At 51.4% G+C, this 23,742-nt stretch overlaps 1 protein-coding gene across 1 annotated transcript in view; it reads right to left on the bottom strand.

Annotated features, from left to right (window-relative positions):
• The window catches only part of HABP2 (hyaluronan binding protein 2), a 33,722-nt gene extending 11,293 nt beyond the window's left edge, over positions 1-22,429 (bottom strand). The window contains exons 1-4 of the mRNA XM_045853765.1: positions 22,267-22,429; positions 11,771-11,807; positions 2,663-2,773; positions 824-931 (exon numbers count right to left, since the gene is read on the bottom strand). Of these exons, the coding sequence (XP_045709721.1) occupies positions 824-931; positions 2,663-2,773; positions 11,771-11,807; positions 22,267-22,335 (325 nt within the window). The 5' untranslated portion in view covers positions 22,336-22,429. The remainder of the gene's footprint in view (positions 1-823; positions 932-2,662; positions 2,774-11,770; positions 11,808-22,266) is intronic.
• Positions 22,430-23,742: the final 1,313 nt, after the last annotated feature.

Raw genomic sequence — 23,742 nt, 5'->3', positions numbered from 1 at the left:
AAACCATGCTTATATTGATATCTCAAACAACCCAGAAACATCTATGGAAAGGACTTGTAGGACTGAAGATAGAATAAATAAGTAAAGAGGACAGAGGAGAAAGAGGCCAACCATACAGCCCTGTACATGTAAGACCCTCGCTCCCCCCCTTCCCTGGTTAGACGGGTGCTAGATGGAACAGGATCCAGGTTCATGCTAGAGGTGCAATTAGTCCATGGGAGTTGCACTCTTCATGCTTACGTCATTCTCACAAGACCTCATGAAACGCAGACACAGCGTTTATCGTAGTCTCCATGAGCAAGGGCAGCAGGAGGAAGGAGCATGCAGCCAGGAGTTAGGCACCAGGGCCCTACTTCATGCTCTTCTCTTCACTGGCTGTGTGACCACGAGTAAGTCCCATGTAGTCTCTGTGCTCCCTTTCTCTAACTAAGTTGGGAATTAGGTGCCCTGAGACTCTTCCTGCTGTCCCATTTGAGAACAATATTTTGTGATTGTAGTTAATCGAAACACTCAAAGCAAAAGAAAACAAGAAGCCCTTAGTTAGGAATACATCTTGGCCAGAGTCCATCTCTTAGTTCCTCTTAGCCTCAATGTTCTCATCTGCAGAATGGGCATACTAGTCCTATTTATCACACGGGGGTGGGGATTCAGTGAGGTGCTGCCTATGACCATGATGAAGAATCCATGACATGTGATATGATGTGTGTGGTTATCATCTTTTCCGTGGGGTCACTCAGCCCTTCCTGACCCCCTAGAGCTGGAGGAGGAAACTGCCTCTTGTTCAGCGCAAAGAGAAGAATGAATCCAGAGGGGGGACACTCACCATTCTGACAATTTCTCCCAGAGAAAGGGGCTGGGCAGCTGCACGTGAAACTGTCCCCACTGACAAGGCAGGTCCCGCCATGCTCGCAGGGGTTGGGCAGGCATGGGTCTAAGACACATGGGCAGAAGGCAATTGTCACAATGAACAGGAGGTGAGAAACCTCCTACTTACTCATCACATTTCCATCTCCTACCCAAATGAGAAAGTGACTACACACGCAGTGATTGGGGAAAGGGGGAAACACACATTGCCTTTGAAGAGCAAGGAAAACAGCATCACATGACCAGAGAGAGGGATTCGGGCTGGAAACAGGGCAGGAGAGAAGGAACAGCTCCTATCTCCCCTCGGCCTGGATTTCGATGGGGCCTTTCTCACTGAGAAACTCCTCCTTTCCATCATCAGGGTTTTTCTCCTCCCAGTCTCGCTGGGAGTGCACGGGGTCTGTCTCTGATGCTGAATGCATTTCACAAGCCTGAAGACCTCCCCTACTCCCAGTGCCCAGGGGTGGAGGTCAGGCCTGGGAAAGAAAACCCACCCCTAACGAAACATAAGCTTTCTGAACATCAGGCAAGAAGACCAAAGGCAAGAGGGTGACAGAAAAATTGACGGCAAGGAGGAAATGACCCAGTGGCCTTCATCTTTCTTCAACTACTTGTTCAGTTAGATTTTGTCATATTTCATCTGTGCCTTTGGCTTTTCATGGTTGTCTGAATGGATCTTCCCTCGGGGAATTCTTTATCCTTCTGTTCACACACATTGTTCTTTGGTTCAGGAACTAGGATCCCTGGGCCCGGCTCTTGTTTTGATGGTCCCTTCTGATGTTCCCCCGATGCCCCATATCTTAGCCCTGCCTTCCAGGCCACTTCGCACAGTTACACAGCTTTTATTCCAGCTGCTAGTGCTTTCCATTTCTTCTTCTGGTTTAGTCACATGGCTTTGCTTGGGCCAGCTTTTCATTTTCCTTTCTGTCCTATTGCTTAGTTAAGAAGCCACAAAAAAAAAAAACAAAAGCAGATGTGGGAAAAGCACATTATGTGTGAGAACACCCCCCCACACACACATATTGTGACAACTGTGAAAGGCTTCTGGTGAGTTGAAAAATGAAATAAAGCTCTGATCGGGTAGCTCAGTTGGTTAGATATCATCCCATATACCAGGGTTGTGGGCTTCATCCCTGGTCCGGGCACATGCCAGAATCAACAAATGAATGAATAAATAAGTGGAATAACAAATTGAAGTCTCTCTCTCTCTCTCTCTCCCTTCCTCCCTCCCTCCAACCCTTCCTCTGGCTCTCCCTATCCTTCTCTCTCTATTCCTCCTTCTTCTTTCTCTCTAAATAATGAATTTTTAAAAAGGAAACTGAAATAAAAAACACAGCCCAGGTGTAAGGAAAGGAAAGACCCAATGCCAAATGTGCACATGCTACAATCGATGCTGAATGTTAACTCAGACTCCTCTTCCTAATTAGGACCTACCTGTAATCAAAGCTCTGGGAATGAGTTTGAATATGATTCCTATTTACAGCATCAGGAGACCTAGATGATGAGGCACTGACTTGCTGTATCAATTTGGCTAAGTCAACTCCTCTCTCGGCCTCATTTGCTCTATCTGTCATTTGAGGTCTGGGGAGATGGTCTCTAAGAACCTCCCCAGTCCTCACAGTATATAATTATAGCTGGGAAAATTGCCAGTTTAAATCATTTCTTTAATACTTGTTTGATGATGCCCGTCAGAGAGTGGTAGGAGGTCCTTGCATGTGGTCATACATAAACTCTCCTCCAGGTATGCTGCCCTCCTCGTGGGAGGCACCCCAACCCTGCCAACAGCGTTAGTACCTACCATTGTCTGTGTAGTACCAGTCAGGATTATCGGGGTAGTCAACAGCACTACTGGTGTTCTCTTCCTGGGTGTCATAGTCATAGCTGTAATCATAGTTGTCAGGAGTCCAATCTAGAGGAGTGAGAGAACAGGACCAAAGAAACCCTAGTCAATAGATTAGCATTTTATTTCACCAAGTGTTTTTTTTTCCCCCAAAGATTTCAAAGTCCTGAAGAAGGAGGCATGTGTCTTTCTAGCTCCTCACACTGATGGGGTAGATAAGAGGTCAAGCATTGAGAGTTACCATTTTTTCTTTTTGGTGTTGGGGGTTGCTTTTGTAACCCAGCAAAGCAGCATTGGCACTGATCAGAGTCAAGAGCACCTGATTGGAAATGGGGAGAAGTCAAGTCCTGGCTTCCCATTAACCGTGACCTTGAACAAGGCAACTGTATTCTTGGTGTCCCTGTTTTCTCATCCATAAACAGCATGAAGATGATTGGAGCCTAAAAGTGTGCCAAAGTCCTATCTAAGATCTGCCCAAGGTCATATCCAGTGGCACTCGAGTGTCTCATTGGGTGGTTCTGTGAGTGAAATTTCTTGATGGGACTTTATTAGTCACCTTAGCTTAATGAAGTCAAAGAAACGCCACTGTCACCTTGGTCACAGCATCAAACTCTCCCAAGTTCTGTCTAGAAAGTCATCATAACAGCTAATGTTTACTGAGCCTTTACTATGTACTAAGCATTTTACACGATCCACTCATTTCATCCTCATAAAAATCTAGATGTGTTATTATATCTATTTTAAGTTGAGAAACCCAAGGTTGAAAGAGGTCAAGTAACTTGCCCAAGGTCACATAGCTAATAAACAGCAGGATATAAATTAAGACAATTTATCTCCGTAGAACCCCAAAATTGCACTGGCTTGACTGCTTCTACTGGCCTCTTACAGGCCTCAGATACATCTACACTTGCCCTTGGGGAGAGGGGTCCAGCCATCCCCACTGAATAGCCATCCTGTTAATTAGGAATCACCCAATGACAGCCTTGAGAAGGTTCATGGATCCCGCCCACGGAAAGACAAGGCAGTGGATGGAGTTCCCCCAGGTGTAGACCTCACACTAGGCCAGTCAATCGGAAAAAGCAACTGAAGCTCCTTGTGGTCTGAGGCTTTGGAGGATACTGGGAGCTCTGTGGCTCATGGAGAGAAGTTTGGGATTTGCAGAAAGTTTGCAGAAGCCATCCAGCTGGAGGGCTGTGCACAGAAGGGCACAGAGATCCTTTACGTTTGGGATGGACCGCAATGTGTGTTGAAAGTGCTTTATGGGAGCCTCACCTGGGAGGGTTTCTTCACCTCTGAACTGGAAGCTTATTTTGTCTTTTCTATTCGGTTGGCACTTAATCCCATTGTCTAGATAAAAAATGTGCATTGTACGGCACTGACTTTGCTGTCTCCAGCTGGCAGGAGTATGGCAGGCAGAAGCCCTCCGGAAGCCATCCAGAGATGCATATGATAATGAGGCAGGAGCAAATGCAGATAGCGGACTTGAAAAGGCGCTCCCACGGAGCCAGTTGATGGCTCCGAGACCAGCACTTTACCTAAGCCCGATTATCAACCACATTACCTCACTCGCCTCTCAGTCATTCCCTTATAGTCTTTATCTCTTTGGCTTTTGAAAAATCGACTTTTGCACAATGGCTGTTTTATATTTCCCATTAAAATGGAACTATCTTTTTATTTCCTTTTTGAATCTGCCAACTCTGGTTCCTTGCCAGAGTTTCACCTCATTTATCACAGTGTCAAGTCAAGACTCCCTTTGCTTGCTCATTATTTCTCCCGAACTGCTTTTCCCCCACTATGAGAATGCTCCCAGAGGAAGCCACCTTTCCAGGGATGAGGATCTGGGTTGAAGATAAGGCCATTGTCTTCCTGGAGCAAATAAAGTTTCTTTCCATCTAGTTTGATAAAGCAGAGAAAGAGAGAGGGAAAGGGAGAGAAAAATGTTTCTCTGAGTTTGACATACAAGATCTGAAACTGGCATTTGGGAGAGACAAGGGGGTTTGGTAATGAGGCATTGTATCTTTTATTTATTTCTTTTTTCCTTTGGAGAATGTAGTATTGTTTTTCTAACAGGTGTTTATAGATGAGTGCCTCCAAATTACCCTTGTAATTTCTCATGTAACTGCCACGGGTGGAGGGTCAAACTGGATAATTTTGACTAGGCTGTTAAAAACCCCATTTAGGGGACTGAATGGTAATGGAAAAAATACGATAAAGAGTAAATTAGAAGAAAAAGGAATCAACTCCTTTGCAGGTATTTGGAGACGAGAGTTTTACGTAGATGAAATGGAATGATTTTTCTGGGGGGTGGGGGATGGATGAGCTGTCGGTTGGAGGATTTTGGCTGGAATCCAGACCTCAGAACAAGGTCTGCTCATCTCTCAAGGAAGCTAAGGAGGGTCTAAAACGTGTAGACTCTGAATCAGACTCCTGCTATTCCCCAGAGCCCAGGCCCCTCGGCAAAGGATTGAATCAGAAGAGCCTTGGCAGTCACAGACCTCCAGAAGCCGTCAGCTGGAGGGCTGTGCAAGGAAGGGCACGGAGACCCTTTACATTTGGGATGGGCTGTAACATGTGTTGAAAGTGCTTTATGGGAGCCTCACCTGGGAGGGTTTCTTAAAGCTTACTGTGTCTTTTCTAGTCTGTTGGCATTTAATCCCATTGTCTAGATGAAAAATGTGCATTGTATACCCACAATGGGCCAGGTATTATGCCAGGTGCAGGAAGGCATTGGGAATAATGGAGAGTGATACAAATAAGAGTGGGATGTGGTTTCCGCAAAGGAGCCTCTCGTCTGGGCTGGGTGGGGAAAGAAAGCCAGCCAGGAAGGAGATGAAAGGGTGGTGAAGAGGTAGGGAAGCTAGATGTGCCCAAGTCTAGGCCTGGTAGCCCTCTGGTGTGGTCTGAACTAATCTGATGGAAAAAAATGACCCTGAACCCCACCCCTCCCTGTATCCACACCTTTTGCCTTGTGACTTTGCAGCTCCTCCCACCAAAAGATAAAGCAGATTTCCCCAGCTCTTTGGTCTGGGCTGCCTTTGGGACTTGGTTTGGTCAACTGCAGGTGGTGAACGCGTGCCTGGGCCTCAAGAAGCCTGTGCACTTCCTCCTCCTCTCTCTCCTCCCTCTCATGGCCCCCAGCAACTGCCATAGGACAAATGTGGCCTATTCTGCAGGGTGATGAGAGGACATGAGGGGCAGCAGCAGGGCCAGTGGTCCCGGCCAAGGTCTCCAACATGTGAGAAAGCCCAGCCCATCCACCAGCTCAGCCTGGTCCAGACCCGAAGAAGAACTGCACAGCTAAACCCAGTCTACATTACCAGCTTCAAGAATTAAGATCTAAATACATTGTTAATGGGTAAAACCACTGCATTTGGGGCAGTATGTATATTATGCAGTAATAACAAATGTACACCCAAAGCTTGCTAATGGGATTAGACTTTTAGATACTGGAGCTTTCCTCAGTGGCCTGGGTGGCTGCAGAGTTTCAGGTTCCATGGCCAGATCTCAGAGAGCGCTTCTCCCCTGTGGTTAGTATTTATCTCGTTCTGTCTGGTTTGTTTCTTCCAACGTGATGGTTTCTTAAGATCAGGGCCATACCTATTCCCCTTTCTACCTCAGTGCCCAGCACAGATCCCTGAATGCAGTTACTGTGTGTGTCTGACGGATTAATTTTTCCCTCTCTGAAAAAAAAGAACTTCCTTCTTTTTTTTTAGGTTGTCCCAATTATGTTATTATGTTACGTTATTACGGTTGTCCTAATTTTTCCCCCTTGGCCCCCTCTACCCAGTACCCTTCTTCCCTCCAGCAATCCCCCCCACCTTAGTTCATGTCCATGGGTCATGTATATAAGCTCTTTGTCTTCTCCATTTCCTGTACTGTTCTTCACACGCCCCTGTCTATTTGGTACCTACCATTTGTGTTTCTTAATCCTTGTGCCTTTTCCCATATTCTCCACCCTCCCTACACCAGCTTATAACCCTCCACATGATCTCCATATGTATGATTTTGTTCCTTTTCTGGTTGTTTGTTTATTATTTTTTTTAGATTCAGTTGTTGATAGTTGTGAGTTTGCTGCCATTTTAATGTTCATAGTTTTGGTCTTATTCTTTTTCTTAACTAAGTCCCTTTAATGTTTCATATAATACGAGTTTGGTGATGATGAACTCCTTTAGCTTTGCCTTGTCTGGGAAGCACTTTATCTGCCCTTTCATTCTACATGATAGCTTTTCTGGATAGAGTCATCTTGGTTGTAGGTCCTTGCTTTTCACCACTTTACTTCTTGCCAGTCCCTTCTAGCCTGCAAGGTTTCTTTTGAGAAATCAGCTGACAGTCTTATGAGAACTTCTTTGTTAGTAACTCTCAGCTTTTCTCTTGCTGCTTTTAAGATTCTCTGTTTATCTTTAACATTTGGCATTTGAATTATGAGGTGTCTTGACGTAGTCCTCTTTGGGTCTAACTTGTTTGGGACTCTCTGTGTTTCCTGGACTTGTATGTCTATTTCCTTCACCAAATTAGGGAAGTTTTCTCTCATTATTTTTTCAAATAAATTTTCAATGTCTTGCTCTTCCTCTTCTCCTCCTGGTACCCCTATGATCCAGACGTTAGCACATTTGGAGACGTCCCAGAGTCTTCTTATACTATCCTTGTTTTTTGAATTCTTGTTTCTTCTTTCTGTTCTGGTTGAATGATTATTTCTTCCTTATGTTCCAAATCATTGATTTGAATCCCGGCTTCCTTCCCTTCACTAATGGTTCGCTATAGATTTTTTTTTTCATTTCACTTAGTATACAATTCTTTTATCCCTTTATATTGTTTGCCATAGTCATCGAGTTCTTTGAGCATCTGGATCACCAATGTTTTGAACTCTGCACCTGTAGGTTGGTTATCTCGGTTTCCTTTAGTCCTTTTTCTGGGATTTTGCTCTGTTCTTTCACTTGGGCCATATTTCTTTGTCTCCTCAATTTGGCAGCCTCCCTGTGTTTGTTTCTATGTCTTAGGTAGAGCTGCTTTGACTCCCTGGGAAAGGAACCTGTAAATTGTGTGGGGTGGAGCCTTAGGTAGTCACCAGAGTGGGGCAACCCACTTCACTGCTCTGTGGCTCTGGGGGTGGGGAGGGGTGCTTGGAGAAGGGGCTGTGCTGCTGCCTGGCTTCTGGGGGTTGGTCTGGCACTCTCCCTGTTTCCAGTCACTTCATCCACTCCCTGTATGTGACTGGTGGCCTTCCAGCTTTTGCCCTGGTGTTGAATCCCAGATTGGGTGGGTTTATGAGCAGACCCCTTAAGTAAAGTTTCCTGAAAATCTGGCAGTTTCTTCCACCACCCCAACCCCCACTGGTTTTTATAGCCAGAAATTATGGGGATTTACCTTCCTGGTGTTGGAAGCCTGGGCTGTGTGGTCTCGCCTGGGGCTGAGACTGCTCGCTCCCAAGGTATCCGTCCCAATTTTTACCCACCACCTGTGAATGCGGGACTGCCTGTGCCTGTTCTGACACTGCTGCCGCCTCTCCGTGTGCACCTTGCTTCTCCACCCTGTCTCCCCATCTCCACCCCTCCTGCCTTCTGGATGGGTGCAGCTTCTTTGAATCTTTGCTTGTCAGACTTCCATACAGCTTCTGGGTGTTATTTGTTTTTGAGATTTAGTTGTAATTCTTGCTGTGGTTGCACGAGGAGGTGAAGCCTATCTACCTATACTTCCATCTTGACCGGAAGTTGCCCTTCCTTCTGATTGGCCCACACACAGCGGGCACTTAGCTGGGCCAGCACAGGTGGTGTCTGCTTGGAGCAGAGTAAACAGGGAACTTAGGAGAAAAACTATGTGAGACCTGGGTCAGGTATTTTGTGAGGAAAAACGCATGTTGAGCTGTGTAGGAGTCTAGAAACTGGTCCAAGTGCCATTAGCAGATTGTAGAAAAACACTTCTAGTTCAAACACAGGTTACTGGAGACTTTCTCTAGGCTACAGGAAGGGGTAGAGCTTTCAGGGAAGAATGGGGCAGCTGTCAGAAGCATATCATACAGAATAAGTATAAAAAGGTATATTAGGTATAAAAAGAAATCCACGTGGATTTGTCTATTTATCAGAGTCTGTTTCTGGAATTTATCAGGAAGAACAGTGAGAGGATCCTGAGTTAACCCACATAATCCTGCTAAGAGGTTATTATGTGTGGAGTATTTTCTATGCATTAGACACTACACTAAATAAATGTGTTGCAAGCAATCTTATTTAACCTGAGGATAACCCCACATGGCATGGGTTTTGTTATTCCTACTTTACAGAAAAGCAAAAACTAGGGCAGAAGGAGATGGTATCTGAAGCAAGTCTACCTTACTCTACGTCTGGTGTGCTTTTTTCTAAGCGCCGGGGCCCCTTTGTGGGCTTACGTTTCATGAAACTCCACGGGTTTTAGCTTCCAGGAGGTAACACGCCCTGGAAAATCTTCTTTCGCAAAGGCTCCTGGTCCCTCGGCCAGGATTACCAGGGTCCAGACCCAGGGTCTCAAAGAAAACTCCGGAGTTCCTGTGACGGAGGCTTTGCAGCTGCTCTGGATAAACAGCTTGCCAGATGTGTGGAACGGAATGAAAATCCCTGGAATGCCATCCCTGTTGGCGTCATCCATCACTGTGGCACAGACGGTTCCTCCCCCAAACCCCAGCCCTGTCGGCCTGCATTTGACGCTTCCAATCCGGCTGACAGGGCGAGCCCAGAGGAGACCCTCCCTGGCAGCGAGCAGGACAGCTGATGGATGGGCTCAGGCTGCGTGGCCGGGCAGAGCCGAGCCCGCTTTGAAGAGGCATTTCCGCGGGCCTGTTGGCTGCCGCTCTGGAGAGATGGGCAGAGTCTGTGCTGTTTGATGGCCACCTCCTCTGCCACCCATTGGGGATTGTGGCTTGGGCACCTTCTGCTCCAGGAAGACCCTCACCGTGCAGTGTCTCCAGCAAGACCAATGGAAGAAAGAGTTTGCCTGTGGCCACGAGAAGTGTTTCCCTGGCTACATTGTCATTGAAAGCCTGCTGGGATCTGATACATTTCATCAAAGCACAACCCCCTGTGAAATTAAATCAGACCCGAACAGGGGTGTTTTTAAAACCTAACCTGCTCTTTGCAGAAAGGCAAGCCCCAGCGTCTCACCCCACTCTGCTGCCAGAGGCGGGCAGCACGCCTCGAGGTGGACGCAGGAGCCCAGGTGGCGTGCTCCACAGTCCCTTCCAGAAGCACACTGTCAGAAACTACTGGCAGGGTCCTCACAGGGCCCAGAGTGTCATGGTATGAATCCAACAATCTCCGCTCCTGGCTAGGTTGTGTTTTAGCTTGTGCTTAAATACTACCAGTGATGGGGAGGTCACTACCTCACAAGAGTCCAGGAGTCTATGCAGACTTTTGGACAACTCTGGTGCTTTGGAAGCTCTCCCTACTGCAGATCAAAGCTGACCCTAGAGCCTCTGGTCTCTTTAATTAAAGCTTTCTGGACACATGGAATGAACCTACTCCCCTTTCCGTGACCTCTGTTCAGGAGGGGCGCCGCTTACAGTTAGTTGTGTTGTTCGCTGCGCAAGTCCAGAGCACCACAGACTCGGACTCGCTGCAGATGTCTTTCTCAACGTTCCGGCGGACAGCAGTAACATGCTATGAGGTCAAGATGCCTCTTCTCTTTCCCACAAAGTGCCCCTCGTGGACGAGGGGTGGGGCTGCTTTTCAAATGCTTGAAGAGAGGGAGGTCCTTTGAATCTTATGCTCCTGGCCCTTCCACTGGGTGACACCACTGTTCTGTAGCTCTGTCTCTGACACCCGGACTAAAGCCACCCCTTCCATGGGGCCTGGGCACTTAGTGCTCAAGGTCGGGGGTGCAGGGGGGCGCTTGGCTTGCACCGTCCTTGGAGTCCACGGGTGGGTGCTGGTGTGGCCAGACAGGGGAGCCCTCCAAACAAGGACTTGGATTTTGTGTTGTTGGATTGAACATTCTCCTCTGCTGTGGGGAAAGACATGGGTCCCCTCAAAACGCACCCTTGAGGCTCACGTACAGTTTTGTCCACCTCCACAGACACTCCTGAGCCTGCGGAACAGGACGAAGGCCAGCCATTGGTTGCTTTGAGCTGACACGAGTCTGTCTGCCCATCTCAGGCTTTGCTGCAGAGGGGTATTGATGGTCTCTCTGAATTTGGTAATCGCCACCTTTGCTCCAAATAAGCCCAAAGGTTAGACTGGACCGCGGTCTTCGCGTGCTGTCTGCCTGGCTGTCGTCCTTTATGGGTGGCCAGCCCCGGTCACTACCAGTGAGTGGACTTTCCTTCCTTAGGTCTCAGAGCAGCAGAGGAGGCTTTGGACACAGAGTCAGAGACCAAACGTGGATGACGGTGTGGCCTGGAGGAGAAGCCCTGCTCAGGCTTGGCGTGGCTGCGGGCACCGGGCACAGGAGATGGGGGAGGGGGAAGGTGAGCGGGGGAGGGGTGAGTCCATGGAGACAGCCCACGTGCAGGAGCAGGGCTCACTGGGGAGTGGATGCATTGGATCTTGAGGAAACAGACCAGGTGGGGGTCCTGCTGGGAGCCGCCACCAGGGGTGGGTGGGTCAGCCTGGGGCCCGCCTGCTCGGCTCTGACACCATCCTCCCAGCAGACAGGGGCTGGCTTCCCACCTCAGGGGGCGACACAGGGCTGGCCCGCCTGGAGCCAGTCATTGCTCAGTGACGCCCTCACTTTGTCTTGTACCTGTCGCCTCATCTCAGCCACTAATGGGGTGGGCGACCTGGGGCCCATTGTGTCCCCTCTCTGGGCCTCAGTTTCATCCTCTGTAAGAGGAAGGGGTTTAACTGCATCAGCAATTTTTCCCTTGAGACTGAGAGTCAAGTGTCTCCACAGGCAACTGGAAACCACATGAAGTGTTCAGTGTGTGCACGGACACACAGACACCCAGGGGAACGTGTTTCTGGGACAACCCCCAAAGGGGCCAGTGACCCTTCTGAACCATCGTAACTCTGAGGTCGCGCCAACACTCCCCCGTGTGGGCCCCCGTCCTCCACCCCAGAGCCAGCCTGGGGTTGGCGGGGACCCCGGGGTGATGGGCACACTCACCTGGGTCTGGGTCTACCAGGAGAGACATCAGGGAGAACTGAAAGACAAAACGACACAGAGCAGAGCAGGAGTGAGCCCACCGCGCTGGCTGACGGGGCCTCCAGAAAGGCCAGGCTCATCCCCGACGCGGTTCCCCAGACCCAGCGCGGCCCTTGGCCCACAGCATCCCTCACGAGGGCTTTGCTGAATGAATAACGACACCAACAGTCCCTCCTTGAGGTCAGTACTTAGCAAGACAGGACAGCTTTGCTCATTTACCAGCTGGAACATTTCCTTCCACTCAAACCCAGGGTCAGCCCATGAAGACCCCTTGGGCCAAACCCAGTGGTTATGGTTTTATAAACAGAGTTGTATTGGGACACGGCCATGCCCCTTGCTCCCATGCTGTGTATGGCTGCCTTGCTGCTGCAGTGGCAGGGTGCTTGTGCCAGGGACAGTGCAGTACCCAGCAGTTCTTATCTGGCACTTTACAGACCAAGTGTGCTGACTTCCGATTTAGGAAGGTCTAACTATCACCCGACACGTTCCCTGTGGGTCCCGGTGGCCAGAAAGCCGAGGTCGCTGTCCTGGTACTCACACCCGTGAGGCAGTTCGGGATGTTTGCTGCCTCTGCGCTCAGCAGAAGTTCCACCTTTTTTTTTTTTTTTCAGTTTTGTGTTACTGTAGCCTTCCTTGTCCCTTTTGGGAGCTAGGCAGATGATCAATTAGGAAAGAAAGGTCGAAAGAGAGAATGCATCCTGAAGTGATGTACCGAGGGCACAACCTCAACAAGAAGCGTTCTTGACAAAGACGCCCATCCTGCATCTGGTCGAGAGGAACGCGACAGGTCCAGGGCGTGGGCTTCCTGCAGAACGGCCGGCCTGGGCCCCCGAAGAGGCCGGCGCCGGGCAGGACAAAGAAAGATGCGGACACCGTTCTTTACTAAGTGAGACTGAACAACAGGACGCTGCGTGGGGTCCTTGACTGCGTCCTACATGTTTAAGAACAGCTATAAAGGACGTTACTGGCACAACTGGGAAATCTGAATATTGACTTAGAGGAGATGGTGTTATTGTCTCGATGTTGACTTTCCTGTGGGTGATGATGGTAGGTATGGTGGTTCTGTAGGAAAATGTTCGTGCTCTTAGGAGAGGCGTGCTGAAGTGGTAATGGTGACGTCTGCAGCGTAGGTGCAAATGACTCAGCAAACCACTGCTCTCACACACACACACACACACACACACACACACACACACACACGAGAGAGCAACAGAGGAGGCAGTGTGGCAAAGTGTTTGTCGTCGCGTCTGTCTGGGTGAAGGACATTCATTGTGTTGGTCTTCCCACTCTCCTGCAGGTTTGCAAAAGTACAAAATAAAAGGCCGGGGATTGGAAAGGAAGGCAGGACACGGGAGGGAGGCCGTGGGCTGCCTGGACGGGGCCTGTTCTGTGCCTCGCGGTCCGCAGCCCTGTCACCATGGGAAACAAGACGGGGGGAGGCACTTCGTTTTGGGGGGGCAGCAGGTTGGCCGTGGGGAGGCTCCGCAGCGGGAGGGCAGATGCAGGCCTCAGGGAGTGGTCCTGGGCCGCCTGCCTGAACCGGGAGCACCTGAAATTGGCCCCTCCGGGCTCCAGTGTTCGGGCAGCACTGAGAAGGGTGCGCGAGGACCTCGAGGACAAAGGCATGTGGCCCCTCCTTCACAGCCAGTCAGCCCTGCAGTGTGGGCCAGGCCTGGCCACCTTCTGCCCTGAGACGTGGGTGGGACAGGAGGGCAGACTTCAGGCACAGGATGGAAAAGGCCCTCCCAGACCTGCGCCTGGGCCTGACAGAGCTACTATGTATCTTAGTTCTAAACTGGAGCCGGAGGGGCAGCCAGGTGCTGTGCTGCCCATAGCCAGCAGGTGGCAGACGTGCCCTTCCTAGGAGCTGGAACTGGCTGGCATCTAGAGCTGGGAGGGAAACCATACAAAAAGCAAGCCCACCCCGCAGGACCTTCCTGGCCTGGTGGTGATGGTTCCGGGGTGGGGTGGGGGGGGTGTGTGGGGGGTTCAGATCCCACCCACTCTCAGAGAGTCAAGCAGCTGCCGCCCGGCTGCGCGGCCTGCCTGGTCTGCGTGTCCACGGGTCCCAGGACCCAGAGCAGGCCCACTGCATGTGTGAAATCACCGGGTCCACCGCAGAGAGGCTGTGGTGAAACGTGGAAACTGGTGGTCCGAACACCAGGCTGGGGATCGGGGGACCGTGTGGGCAAGGCCAGCACTGCGGCCAGCTACTGACGCCCCGCATCTGGGCTCTGTGACTCTGACCTGGGTCACAGTGGGGGCGGGTGGGGGCCATGAAGAGATGCGGTATTTGCCTTCTTTCATTCCACTGTTCTGCTCAGTCTTCCCACACAGAGACTAGGAAATCCATGGGAGAAGCGCTCCTCCCGGGACTTGCAAATCCGAAGACGACGACCAGGGAAAGGAAGGAGGAGGAGACGACAACTCTGGTCTCAGTTCCCAACAGTTAAGAGCTGACAGCGTGCCAAGGACGGTGCTGGGTGTTTTACACGCATTTCGTCTCGGTGGTGGCACACAGTGATTGACCGTTGAGGTCCTAGAACTAAGTCCACGTTAGAGGTCAGAAAACAGGTTTGCGGAGGTGACGTCGCCCAGAGTAACTCAGCTAACAAATGCGGGAGCCGGCATACAATGCAGCCAGTTTTACCCCCGGGCCCTGGCTCTCAGCCTCCGTTGCCGTGAGTGCTGGGAACCGCGGTGTGCCCAGGCGGCGAGGGAAGGGCGCAGGAGAGGGAAACAGAAGAACTTCCTGACCTGAAGAGAGGCAGGGCGTTGCGCTAGATTAACAGATGGGGCCCCTGTGCTTAGGAAGCCCTGTGACGAGCCTCTCCACTATGCTAACGTCACCAGAGAGCCTGTGTCAAAGGTCTGGAGTCTCGCAGGCGGAGGGTGATCAGTGGGGACGGCAGGGAGGGGCAGGGAGAGAAGGTCCCACATCTCCAAGACCTACTGATTTACAGTGTAATCTCCTTAGATGATGCGAAAGTCATTGCGGTCTAATCTATGTTGTGCGGTCTTTAGTGATTATTTCAACTCAAGTTCTTCCTCTGCCTTCCAGAATTCTAAACCTTCTGGAAAACAAAACAAAAGGGCAGAGGCTAAAGGTCTGAGTTGATGATTTGCAGGAATTAGCTGCTAGAAAATGCTCTCAGGGGCCTAGGAAGCCATGGAGGAGAGGGCTGGGGCCAGTCCTGCCCTTTGGGGCCAGAAGCCTGGCTCAGAATGAATGAAACAAAGCAGAGCCATCTTTCACCTGGTAGGTAGTAGACTGGGACTCCAATCCCAGCCACCCCTTCCCCTTCAGATGTTCCTTCTCTCTCAGAGGAACGGTGGGAGCCCGGGTGTCACTGACCACCTCGGAAGGAGGTGGGTAGGTGACACCCGGGGTTTTTCTCCTCCCCAGGGCAGCTGGGTAGGAGAGAACTCTGCCCCAGGGCCAGGTGAGGCTGCAGCTGCTGGGTGGGAAGGCGGGCCAAGGGCAAGAGGGCGCAGCTCAACAGGGCCGCTCCCCACTGCTGAGCAAAGAGCTCAAGGGCAGGGCAAGGGGTGCAGGTGACAGAAGACAGGGGTTGCCAGTGTTCCGGTCATCAACCCAACTGCCGCCTCACGCCACCTGCCCACTGTGTCGCAAACATGAGTTGTGTCATGTGATGAGCAGCTGTGCAGAGCCTCTTAGGCCTTTCTTTAAAAAAACTGTGGTAAAAGATATGCAATATGTATATTTCCATCCTAACCATTTACTAGTATTCCATTCGGTGACATCAATTACATTCACAATGCTGTGTTATCATCACAGCTACCTACACCCTAAACGTTTTCATCATTCCTAACATAAACTTCACACCCATCGATCAATAAATAACTCACCTTCCTCCTTCCTCCAAGCTCCTAGTAACCTCTACTCTCCTTCTGTCTCTAGGAATTCGCCTATTCCAGGTAGCTCGTGTGAGGGGAGTCACCTCATACTTGTCCTTCTGTGACTGGCTTTATTTCTCCGTAACGTGTTCGAGGTCTGTCCGGGTTGTAGCATAGACCACAGTTCCATTCTTTTGCACAGCTGAACAGTACTCCAGCACATGACGTTTTGTTCAGCTGTCCATCTCTTGATGGGCACGTGGGCTATTTGTGTCTTTCAGTTATTGCGAATCATGCTGCCATGAACTCAGGTTTTGTGTACAAAAACCTGTTCTAGTCTCTGCTTCCCCTTTTTGGGGGGCATATACCCAGGCGTGGACGGTCTGGGTCACGTGGTCATTCTATGTTTAACTCGATGAGGAGGCACAGGACTCTTTTCCACGGCGGCTGCACCTTGTCACATTCCCGCCAGCACAGCCTTGCAGCCCCCGTGTCTCCACATTCCCGCCGACACTTGTTACTTTCCCACGGTAACAATTCTGGCCATCCCAGTGGGTGTGGGGGGGTGCCCCTCAGTCCTTCCCAGTCTCAAGGGGTTGCATCCTTCTTGCTTTAGGCCACAGGCTGTGCGAGGATGGCCTGGGATTGGTGGTTTACTGTGGCCTTGCTCTGATCTGAAGCGCGGGGCAAGGAGGGAAGGTTCGAAAGGGGAAACCTGGAGGCCAAAAGGGAAGGTGCTGCCAGGGGTTCCGGTGGGTGGTTTCCTTCTCGGGAGCCTTGGTGAGGCCTGGAACCACAGTGACGTGCCGGGTGGGGGGGGCATCGGGGAGAGAGACCGGCCTGACCCGTCCTGTATGGAGAGGCAGCTGAGGCCCGCAGAGTGACGCGCCCCTGTAAGGACATCAGCAGATGATGGGACTGGACTCTCCAGCCCAGGGCAGGGACTGGAGACCAGGTCTCCTCGGTCTGAGGCCAGTCACCCAGGCCAACCTGTCCCAGCTAACTGAGGGCTGGGCTGCAGCTTCAGGTGGTTGGCGCAGATGGGATAGGGGACCGAGAGAAAAGTCCCATCGGGAGACCTGGAGAGTTTCCACTTTGATCTGGATGGCTTGATAAAAATGCAGGTCTCTGGGCTCCGCCTGCAGGGGTGGTGCTTCCGTGGGTCTGGAGCGGGCCCAGAACGTGTGTTTTCACCCAGCACCTGGGGGGCTCGGGCCCTCGGCCACCCTCTGATGACGCCTCTCTTAGTCATGACACTGCTGTTGGAGAAGACTCCTGGGCCTCTCTTTGTCCCTGTGCTAGTTCTGGAATCTCTCCGCACCTCGCTTTCCCCAGTTATAAAAGAAAGAATTCCCTCTTGCAGCCCGATGCTTTGTTTGGTTTTGTTTTCAAGGGCATTTGGCTGAGAAGGGAACTAAGCATTGGCAAAGGATTGCTCTTCAATAAGCACTTGGAAACAAGTATCAGCCCACAGTGCCATCCCAGGGCCTTGGGACAATGGCGTGGGGGTGGGGCTGGTGGTGAAGAGCAGGGAGCGAGACAGTCCAGGGTAAGCGGATTGCATCCGAGCAAACCTTCATTCCTGGATGTGACCACGCCCCAGGAAGCCCTCCAAAAAGGCAAAGGAGCGAACAAAACAAAAGCACGAGTGAGTCTGGGGCTCACCATGCAGCACAAGCCCCCGCACTGGCCTTCTTGGCCGATCCACCTCCGCAAACAGCCCGGGGGCCTCAGAAAGAATCTACCCACTGAGAAGGGGAACCAGCTCCACCCCTGAAGCTGTGCTCGGGTCTGTGCTGCCCACGGGGGCGGGGCGCAAACCCCTGGTGGCGCCCAGGCTGGTCTGGGTGGCTCCTGGCCAGGGTGCGACACACCATCAGAACACAGGGGAAAAGTCATCTCCTCCTCAATTTTACCGTCCACCCTTCTCATCCCCTCACAAAGGACGAGCCCGACGGTGCTGGTGAGTTCCCATGGTCCCCCTCTGCTCCTCTCCCCTTCTTCCAAGGAGAAAGCAGGCTCCAGGCTCTGGGCTCTGGGTGGGAACTGTACTCGGTTAGAACTCAATGACATCGTTTTGTCTTCTGTTCTTTGATTTTTTCCACTTATCATTTCGACAGTTGCCTTTTAAAAATGCACCTATTTGACTAGAGAAAAGGTGAGTCGGTTGAACAGAAGTATGAAGAAACTGGTTTGGGCTTTGACACTGTTTCCGAAGGGGGATTCGGGCGCGACGAGAGCTTTGAAAGCCCTGGAACTAGCCGGTTAGGTGACGGACAAGACTCGCTCCATCCGGGGTTGCAAAGGAAAACTTCAGGGACTGTCAAAGGAGCCTCAGGGAGAGGAGCCATGTCCCCTCCCGCCTGACGCCGGAGTCTCGGGCCACGGATGCTTCTGACCACTTTTGCACCCCCTTGAACGGCCTCCTTGGTTTTGGGTGCTGCCTGGCACGGCAACCTCCACCACCGTGCTCAGGAGCTCGGGGCCCGGCATCGGGCAGACCTGGGTTTGAATCCCGGCTCCGACAAGGCCCAGGGCTGCCCTCTCTGGAGATCGCTCACCTCCTCTGGAACTTGGTTTCCGTTCTGCAAAGTCAGGATGGCGGTGGTCCTTGCCTCCGAGGGCTGTTGGGAAGCTTTAAGGACATCACAAGCCTGAAGCACGCAATGGCTGATAGATAGATGGTTGCTGTTGTGATGATCCTTAGGACTCATAGCTGCTGATGTTTTTTAAAAAAATTACGTATTGACGTTGGCCAATGGAGGAGCCATTGAGAAGAGCTCATCCGGCCCCACAGACTCTCCCCGGAACTTGTTTGTTGGGTCCCACTCACGTCACGCTACCCTCCCCAACCGCCCCAACTTTTTCTTTCTTTCCTTCTTTTTTTTTTTAACCTGGGATCTTTGCCTAAGTCCTAAGCCAGGAAAGCTTGTTATATTAATTATGAAGAAAAAGCATGTTTTATTTAAGATCCCCACCGCTGAACGTCCTGCCGTGCCGTCTCCCTGTGACAGCAGAGCGGCCTGTGCATTGGGGGAGCCCTAATGAATTTAAAACACAACCGTGTCTGTGCCTGGGTGCACTTCCCGCGAGCTGATTTCCCTAAACACCGGTGTGCTCTGCTGAGGCTAATGAGTTGGGCTCATGCACAGGCTCCATTAAAAAAAAATCTGTAAGAAGGTGTTGTGAAATTCAGTTCATCTCTTCTCCATAAGACTGTGGGTTACAGCCAGAGGGAGGGGTGGCTCCTGAGCCCAAAGAGACATGTTCTGGAGCGTCGAGGCTTTATTGACAATGGTGGCTCATGTCTTCCCATCCGAGGCCTTCTTCGTACTAGGGACCATGAAGATTGGGATGCTGGAGTTCATCAGAGGCTGAGCCCAGTTCCTTAACCATCCAAAATTGGCCCTGATACTTCAACAGCCACGGTGCTTCTGAACAACAACCAGGCAAGATCACTCTCTCTCTCTCTCTCTCTCTCTCTCTGTCTCTCTGTTTCTCTCCCTCTGTGTCTCCAAGGTAGAACCAGGCGGATAATGTGCGCCAGGCAGGCAGAAAGGGTGTTGAGGGTTGGGAATGATGGGGCTGAAGCTTCTAACAACAGGAGCAGCAGCGTCTCCTCGCTGCCAGGCAGGGATGTGAACTCCGCATCACTAGGATGTCTGGTTTTCGAGAAAGCTTAGAGAGTTGTATTTTTTTTTATGCGAAATGTTCTGATTTTCAAATGTTGCTGAGCAAGTGAAAGGAAAATCAATGTGACCAGCCAGACAGACCTGGGTCCCAGTCCTGGCTGGGAAGTTGACCTACCACCTTTGGGCTTGTTCCTCATCCATAAAACAAGGATAACGACGCAAGGCTGTGCTGGGGACCGGTGTTCAGAACTGACTGGTAAGGGCAAACAAGTCCAGAGCAGACGAGGCAGGCCCTACAGATGGACCCGTGTCCACTGCAATGGTATTTGATCTATTCCTGATTTACCATAAAAATCGGAGTTGAAGATGAGCCAGAGATATCTTCAGAAGATTCGCTGCATGATCTGAGTTCATAGTGGGGCAGGGGGAGGCAGTAACTGGGGCCTTACCAATGGGTAGCCATCGCAGACCCTGTGACTGATTTTCTTTCCATTTTCAGAGGCACATGGAGTCCTTGACACTCCACTTACCGAACAGTCCCCTCATCTAAGAGCCTCCTGTCCCTATGGGAGGGGCCAGGACCCTGAAGCTCTATGGACTGAAGAAATCTCATCTTTAGCCAGGGTGCAGGCAAGAGACCTAGTCTAGACAGATGGACACCAGCCATCGCCTAGAACTCAGCCTTGTTACTTCCCAGCTATATGACTCAAGGCCAAGTTCCCCAGCCCCTCACCTATACATTGGGAGCAATAATAGGACCTACTTCTCAGGGCACTTCCGGAGCTGAACTGATCCATGGGAAGCACGGAGCCTGGCACACAGGATTTCTCATTAAACCGAAGCAGTTGGGGCAGGAGAGGCCACCCGGCCCATCTGCTCTGTGGCTCCATCCCTCCCATGATGCCCTGAACTCTCCAAAGCATCTGAGCGACTTGGCCACCCTCCCCCGGATGTCTGCGTACTGGCCCGTGAAGCGCAAGCTGCCTTCCCGGCCACCTGCCTGGCGCACAGCTGGGGCGGGAAGCGCTCCAAAGCCCCCGGCCCTCTCCTCGGAATTGACTAAGCTCATTGCCTGAAGGCCCTCTCTCATATTCTCTCTTTTATCCATCATTGACTTATAATTTCATCGCTAACCCTAAAAAATCACTGGGGCTTGCAAAAAAAAAAAAGGCGGGGGAATTTTTGGGACCATTATCTTTTTGTGGACTTCAAACAGACTTCATCAATCCGTCTCCTCGCCTGCAAACTTTAGGGTCTAATTCTTCCTGACTGGTACTTTCTCTGGACCCCCTGTGGGCCTCCGGTGATCATTTCCGCTGCTTTTCTCTAGACCTGTGATATTTCTGCTGGGTTTTGGCCCCAGAGATCCAACAAGCAATCAAATGATGCGGAGAGCTCGACAACCACTTGTGATCGTCGCCACGCCCCACCCACGCAAGTGGGCACTGGAAAGTGAAAGTCTCTCAGAGGTGAGGCACTTGACAGCGTAAGACAGGGCTGAGGTAGGTTCCTGAGTACAGTTTGCCGAAAGGGGGGCTGTTTGTTTTTAAAGCGCGCTAATCAGAAGACCTGGAGTTTCATCTGTTGCCTGCAGGAAAAGCCCTAGGAAGTCAAATGGGAAATAAACTGCAGAAGTATTGAGTGCAATAAAGAGGTGACCGCGCTTATTTCAGTTCTCACCCCCTGCTCACTCTCTGCCCCTCCCCCCCTCGGGGGCGCGTTTTCTGGCTTTTGTGGGCAACTTGGGTCCATTCCGGAAATTGAAGGGAAAGAGCTAATGCTTAGTGAATGTTCTGTGCGTTTAATCAGTCGTGACCCTCCCCAAGTCTGGGAGAGATGATCACCTGCTTTGCAGCAGAAGAAACCGGCACTCGGGAAAATCCCTCCGCCGCCCCCCAACGATCCGCAGCTGGGATGTGGCGAAGCCGAGGAGATGATCCTGGCTCCCAACCCACCCTCGTGCCTCCAGCCACACGCAGCATGGAACTCGAGAAGGCGCTCGCTCTCTCCCTCTCTAGTTTTTTATCCTCACCCAAGGATATGTTCATTTTTTTCTTGAGAGAGAGAAAGGAAGAGAGAGAAACATCGATGTGTGAAAGGAACATCAACATCAGTTAGCTGCCGTCCATATCAGCATGAGCCCTGGTCAGGAATTGAACTCACAGCCTTCCGGTGTATGGGAGGACACCACCACCAGCTGATCCCCCCCAGCCAGGGCAGGAAGCTCTCTCTGTGTGCAATGTCCCACTCACGTGACCACAGAGACCCAGCTGACACTCTCGGACCGCAGTGGCTCACAGCAGGAGCCGGCACCTCCACTACTCATCTGCTCCCAAATGTCTTGAGCTCCCCATGCGGGACCCTCTGATGTCCCTTCCCTCCCCTGCTCACCACGACCTCCGGCAGGCCCTGCTCACCTCTACACCCAGGACAGTCGCGGTCGTGGGATGAGGGGAGAAAGAATATGCCGCACACAGACCTTCTCTCCAAATCTAATGCACCTACGTCAGCCCGTCGCCAGGATCCTTGGCAGCCAGTGGGGCTCTCCCCCAGGGCCAAGGCACAAGGATTCTTCTCACCCTGGGGTCGCCCCAAGTGGCTGGCAAACTGGGCGTGTGCCAGCGTGTGCAGAGAGAGTTTGCAGCTTTGGTTGGCTTCTCAGAGGGGTCTGTGAGACCTGTGTCAGATCGAGACCCAGGGCCTTAGCAGAGTTCCTTACCCCTGTCCCTTCCTTTGGGAGGTGTCCGTGGGGACTCTCTTGCAAGAGGGCTCAAGTCGGTTGCATGGCTTCATGGAACTGGCCGCTCGGCAGGAACAGGCCTGCCTCAGCTCCGGCAGTCAGACGCACTCGACCTGACCCCATGGGCCTTCCCCAGCTAAATTTCTCCTCGCTCCTGGCCCCACTGGTTTGGTCTTCCTCATAACCTCGGGGTCTCTCAACTCCAGGTATTTGAAAAGAACACTTACCCCAAAGGCTGTCTTTCCCGCCAGAACCACAAGCAGCAGAACCTGGAGATCAGACATTCGGGCAAACATCTCTGCAGCTTAAGGACCCTTCTTTTGCCCTAAACACAATTTCTTGTAATGCCTTTATGGGGGAGGGGGGAATGTCAGTCTGCAAGGATTCAGGAACGAATGAAGAGGATGCAAATTATTAACTAGGCACCAAATACTGTTTAATGTTTAATGTTTTGCGAACCAACTATCTTGATTAAACAAATGGTAACTTTGGGGCTGGGCTGAGTCATGGGTGGTTTCTTTTCTGGGAGAAAGCCTCCAAAGACAGTAGCAAACAGAAAGAGCCCCTGAACCCTGGGTGCAGCTGGATGGGGGGGCGGGGGGGCTGCCCAGTGTTCGATGCAGAAGGCCCAGTGGTTAATGAGCATCCCAGCTGCAGGATGAAAGCCCCCAGTCAGGTGAGGCCTCTGCCACAGGCCTCTGACACTGCTGATTCGCACAGAATGCTAAGAGTGTTCTGATTCATTGAATCTCGGGCAGAATTCAGGCAGGGGTGAGCTCCCAATAACATCACGCTTTATATGCAAGAAAGCGAAATTAAAAGATGCAAAACTGCTATTGACAAACATTGATTCTGGGCCCTTTGAAGCATGGCCTGCGGTTGCTTGTTGGCTTCAAAAGTTCCCTTTTAAATTTCATTACATGAGGTTTTTACTTTTTAATTACTTTTTTTTTTCCCTTTTCATTGGAGTCTTTTCTTTGATCAAGATGGGAGAAGAAACCCACGATGCTCATGTTCGGGGCCAATTGTTTCCTATGTTCCTCATTTAGCTAGGCCGGTTGTAGGCAGGGCTCTGTAGAGCAACAGTTGCTGATTAAGCTTGGGTTCTGGGGGACACAATGGATATCTCTAATACACACGGTCTTCAGCTCCTGTAAACACCTGACTACCCACAGTAATCTATGCAAAGGCTCCAGAAATCCTCCCACCTGAGTCCTAAACCTGGGTTCTCACACCCTGCCGCCGACCAAGGCAGGGGCTCACCCGGGCCTCCTGCTCACCCGTCTGCAGTCCCTACTGGGCACACACGCTTGGGTGCTCAGTGGCTGCTTCCGCCTTTGGAAGCCAGCTGGCTAGCCATGGAGGGGCCCACGAGAACCCAGCCAGAAGAAGGCCAGGGTCAATGCCCCCGCCGCCACCAGATGGCCCTTGAAGGACAAACCAAGTCCTGACACGTTACCTCCTAAACGACCCTCCATTTGTCTTCTTTTCCCCACTTAGTTTGTCTCCACCCTGTTTTAGGCCGTTATCCACTCGCCCTCGGTCAACATCCACCCCACCCTTACGGCGCATGCACATGACGGTCCCCTTTTCTGCAAAGTTCTTCTCTAACCACATTCTATTCTTGCTGTAACTCCACTTCTGTTCCTAACTCTAACCCTCATCCCTCTTCAGCAAGTTCACTTAGTGAACTCAGCTAGTTA

This window comes from Phyllostomus hastatus, unplaced genomic scaffold (assembly GCF_019186645.2).
Source record: "Phyllostomus hastatus isolate PE091 unplaced genomic scaffold, TTU_PhHast_1.1 phas_scaffold_1066, whole genome shotgun sequence".
In the NCBI taxonomy this organism is placed as follows: domain Eukaryota; kingdom Metazoa; phylum Chordata; class Mammalia; order Chiroptera; family Phyllostomidae; genus Phyllostomus; species Phyllostomus hastatus.
The sequence above is the reverse complement of the archived record's forward strand: the minus strand, read 5'-3'. Positions and strand labels throughout refer to the sequence as shown.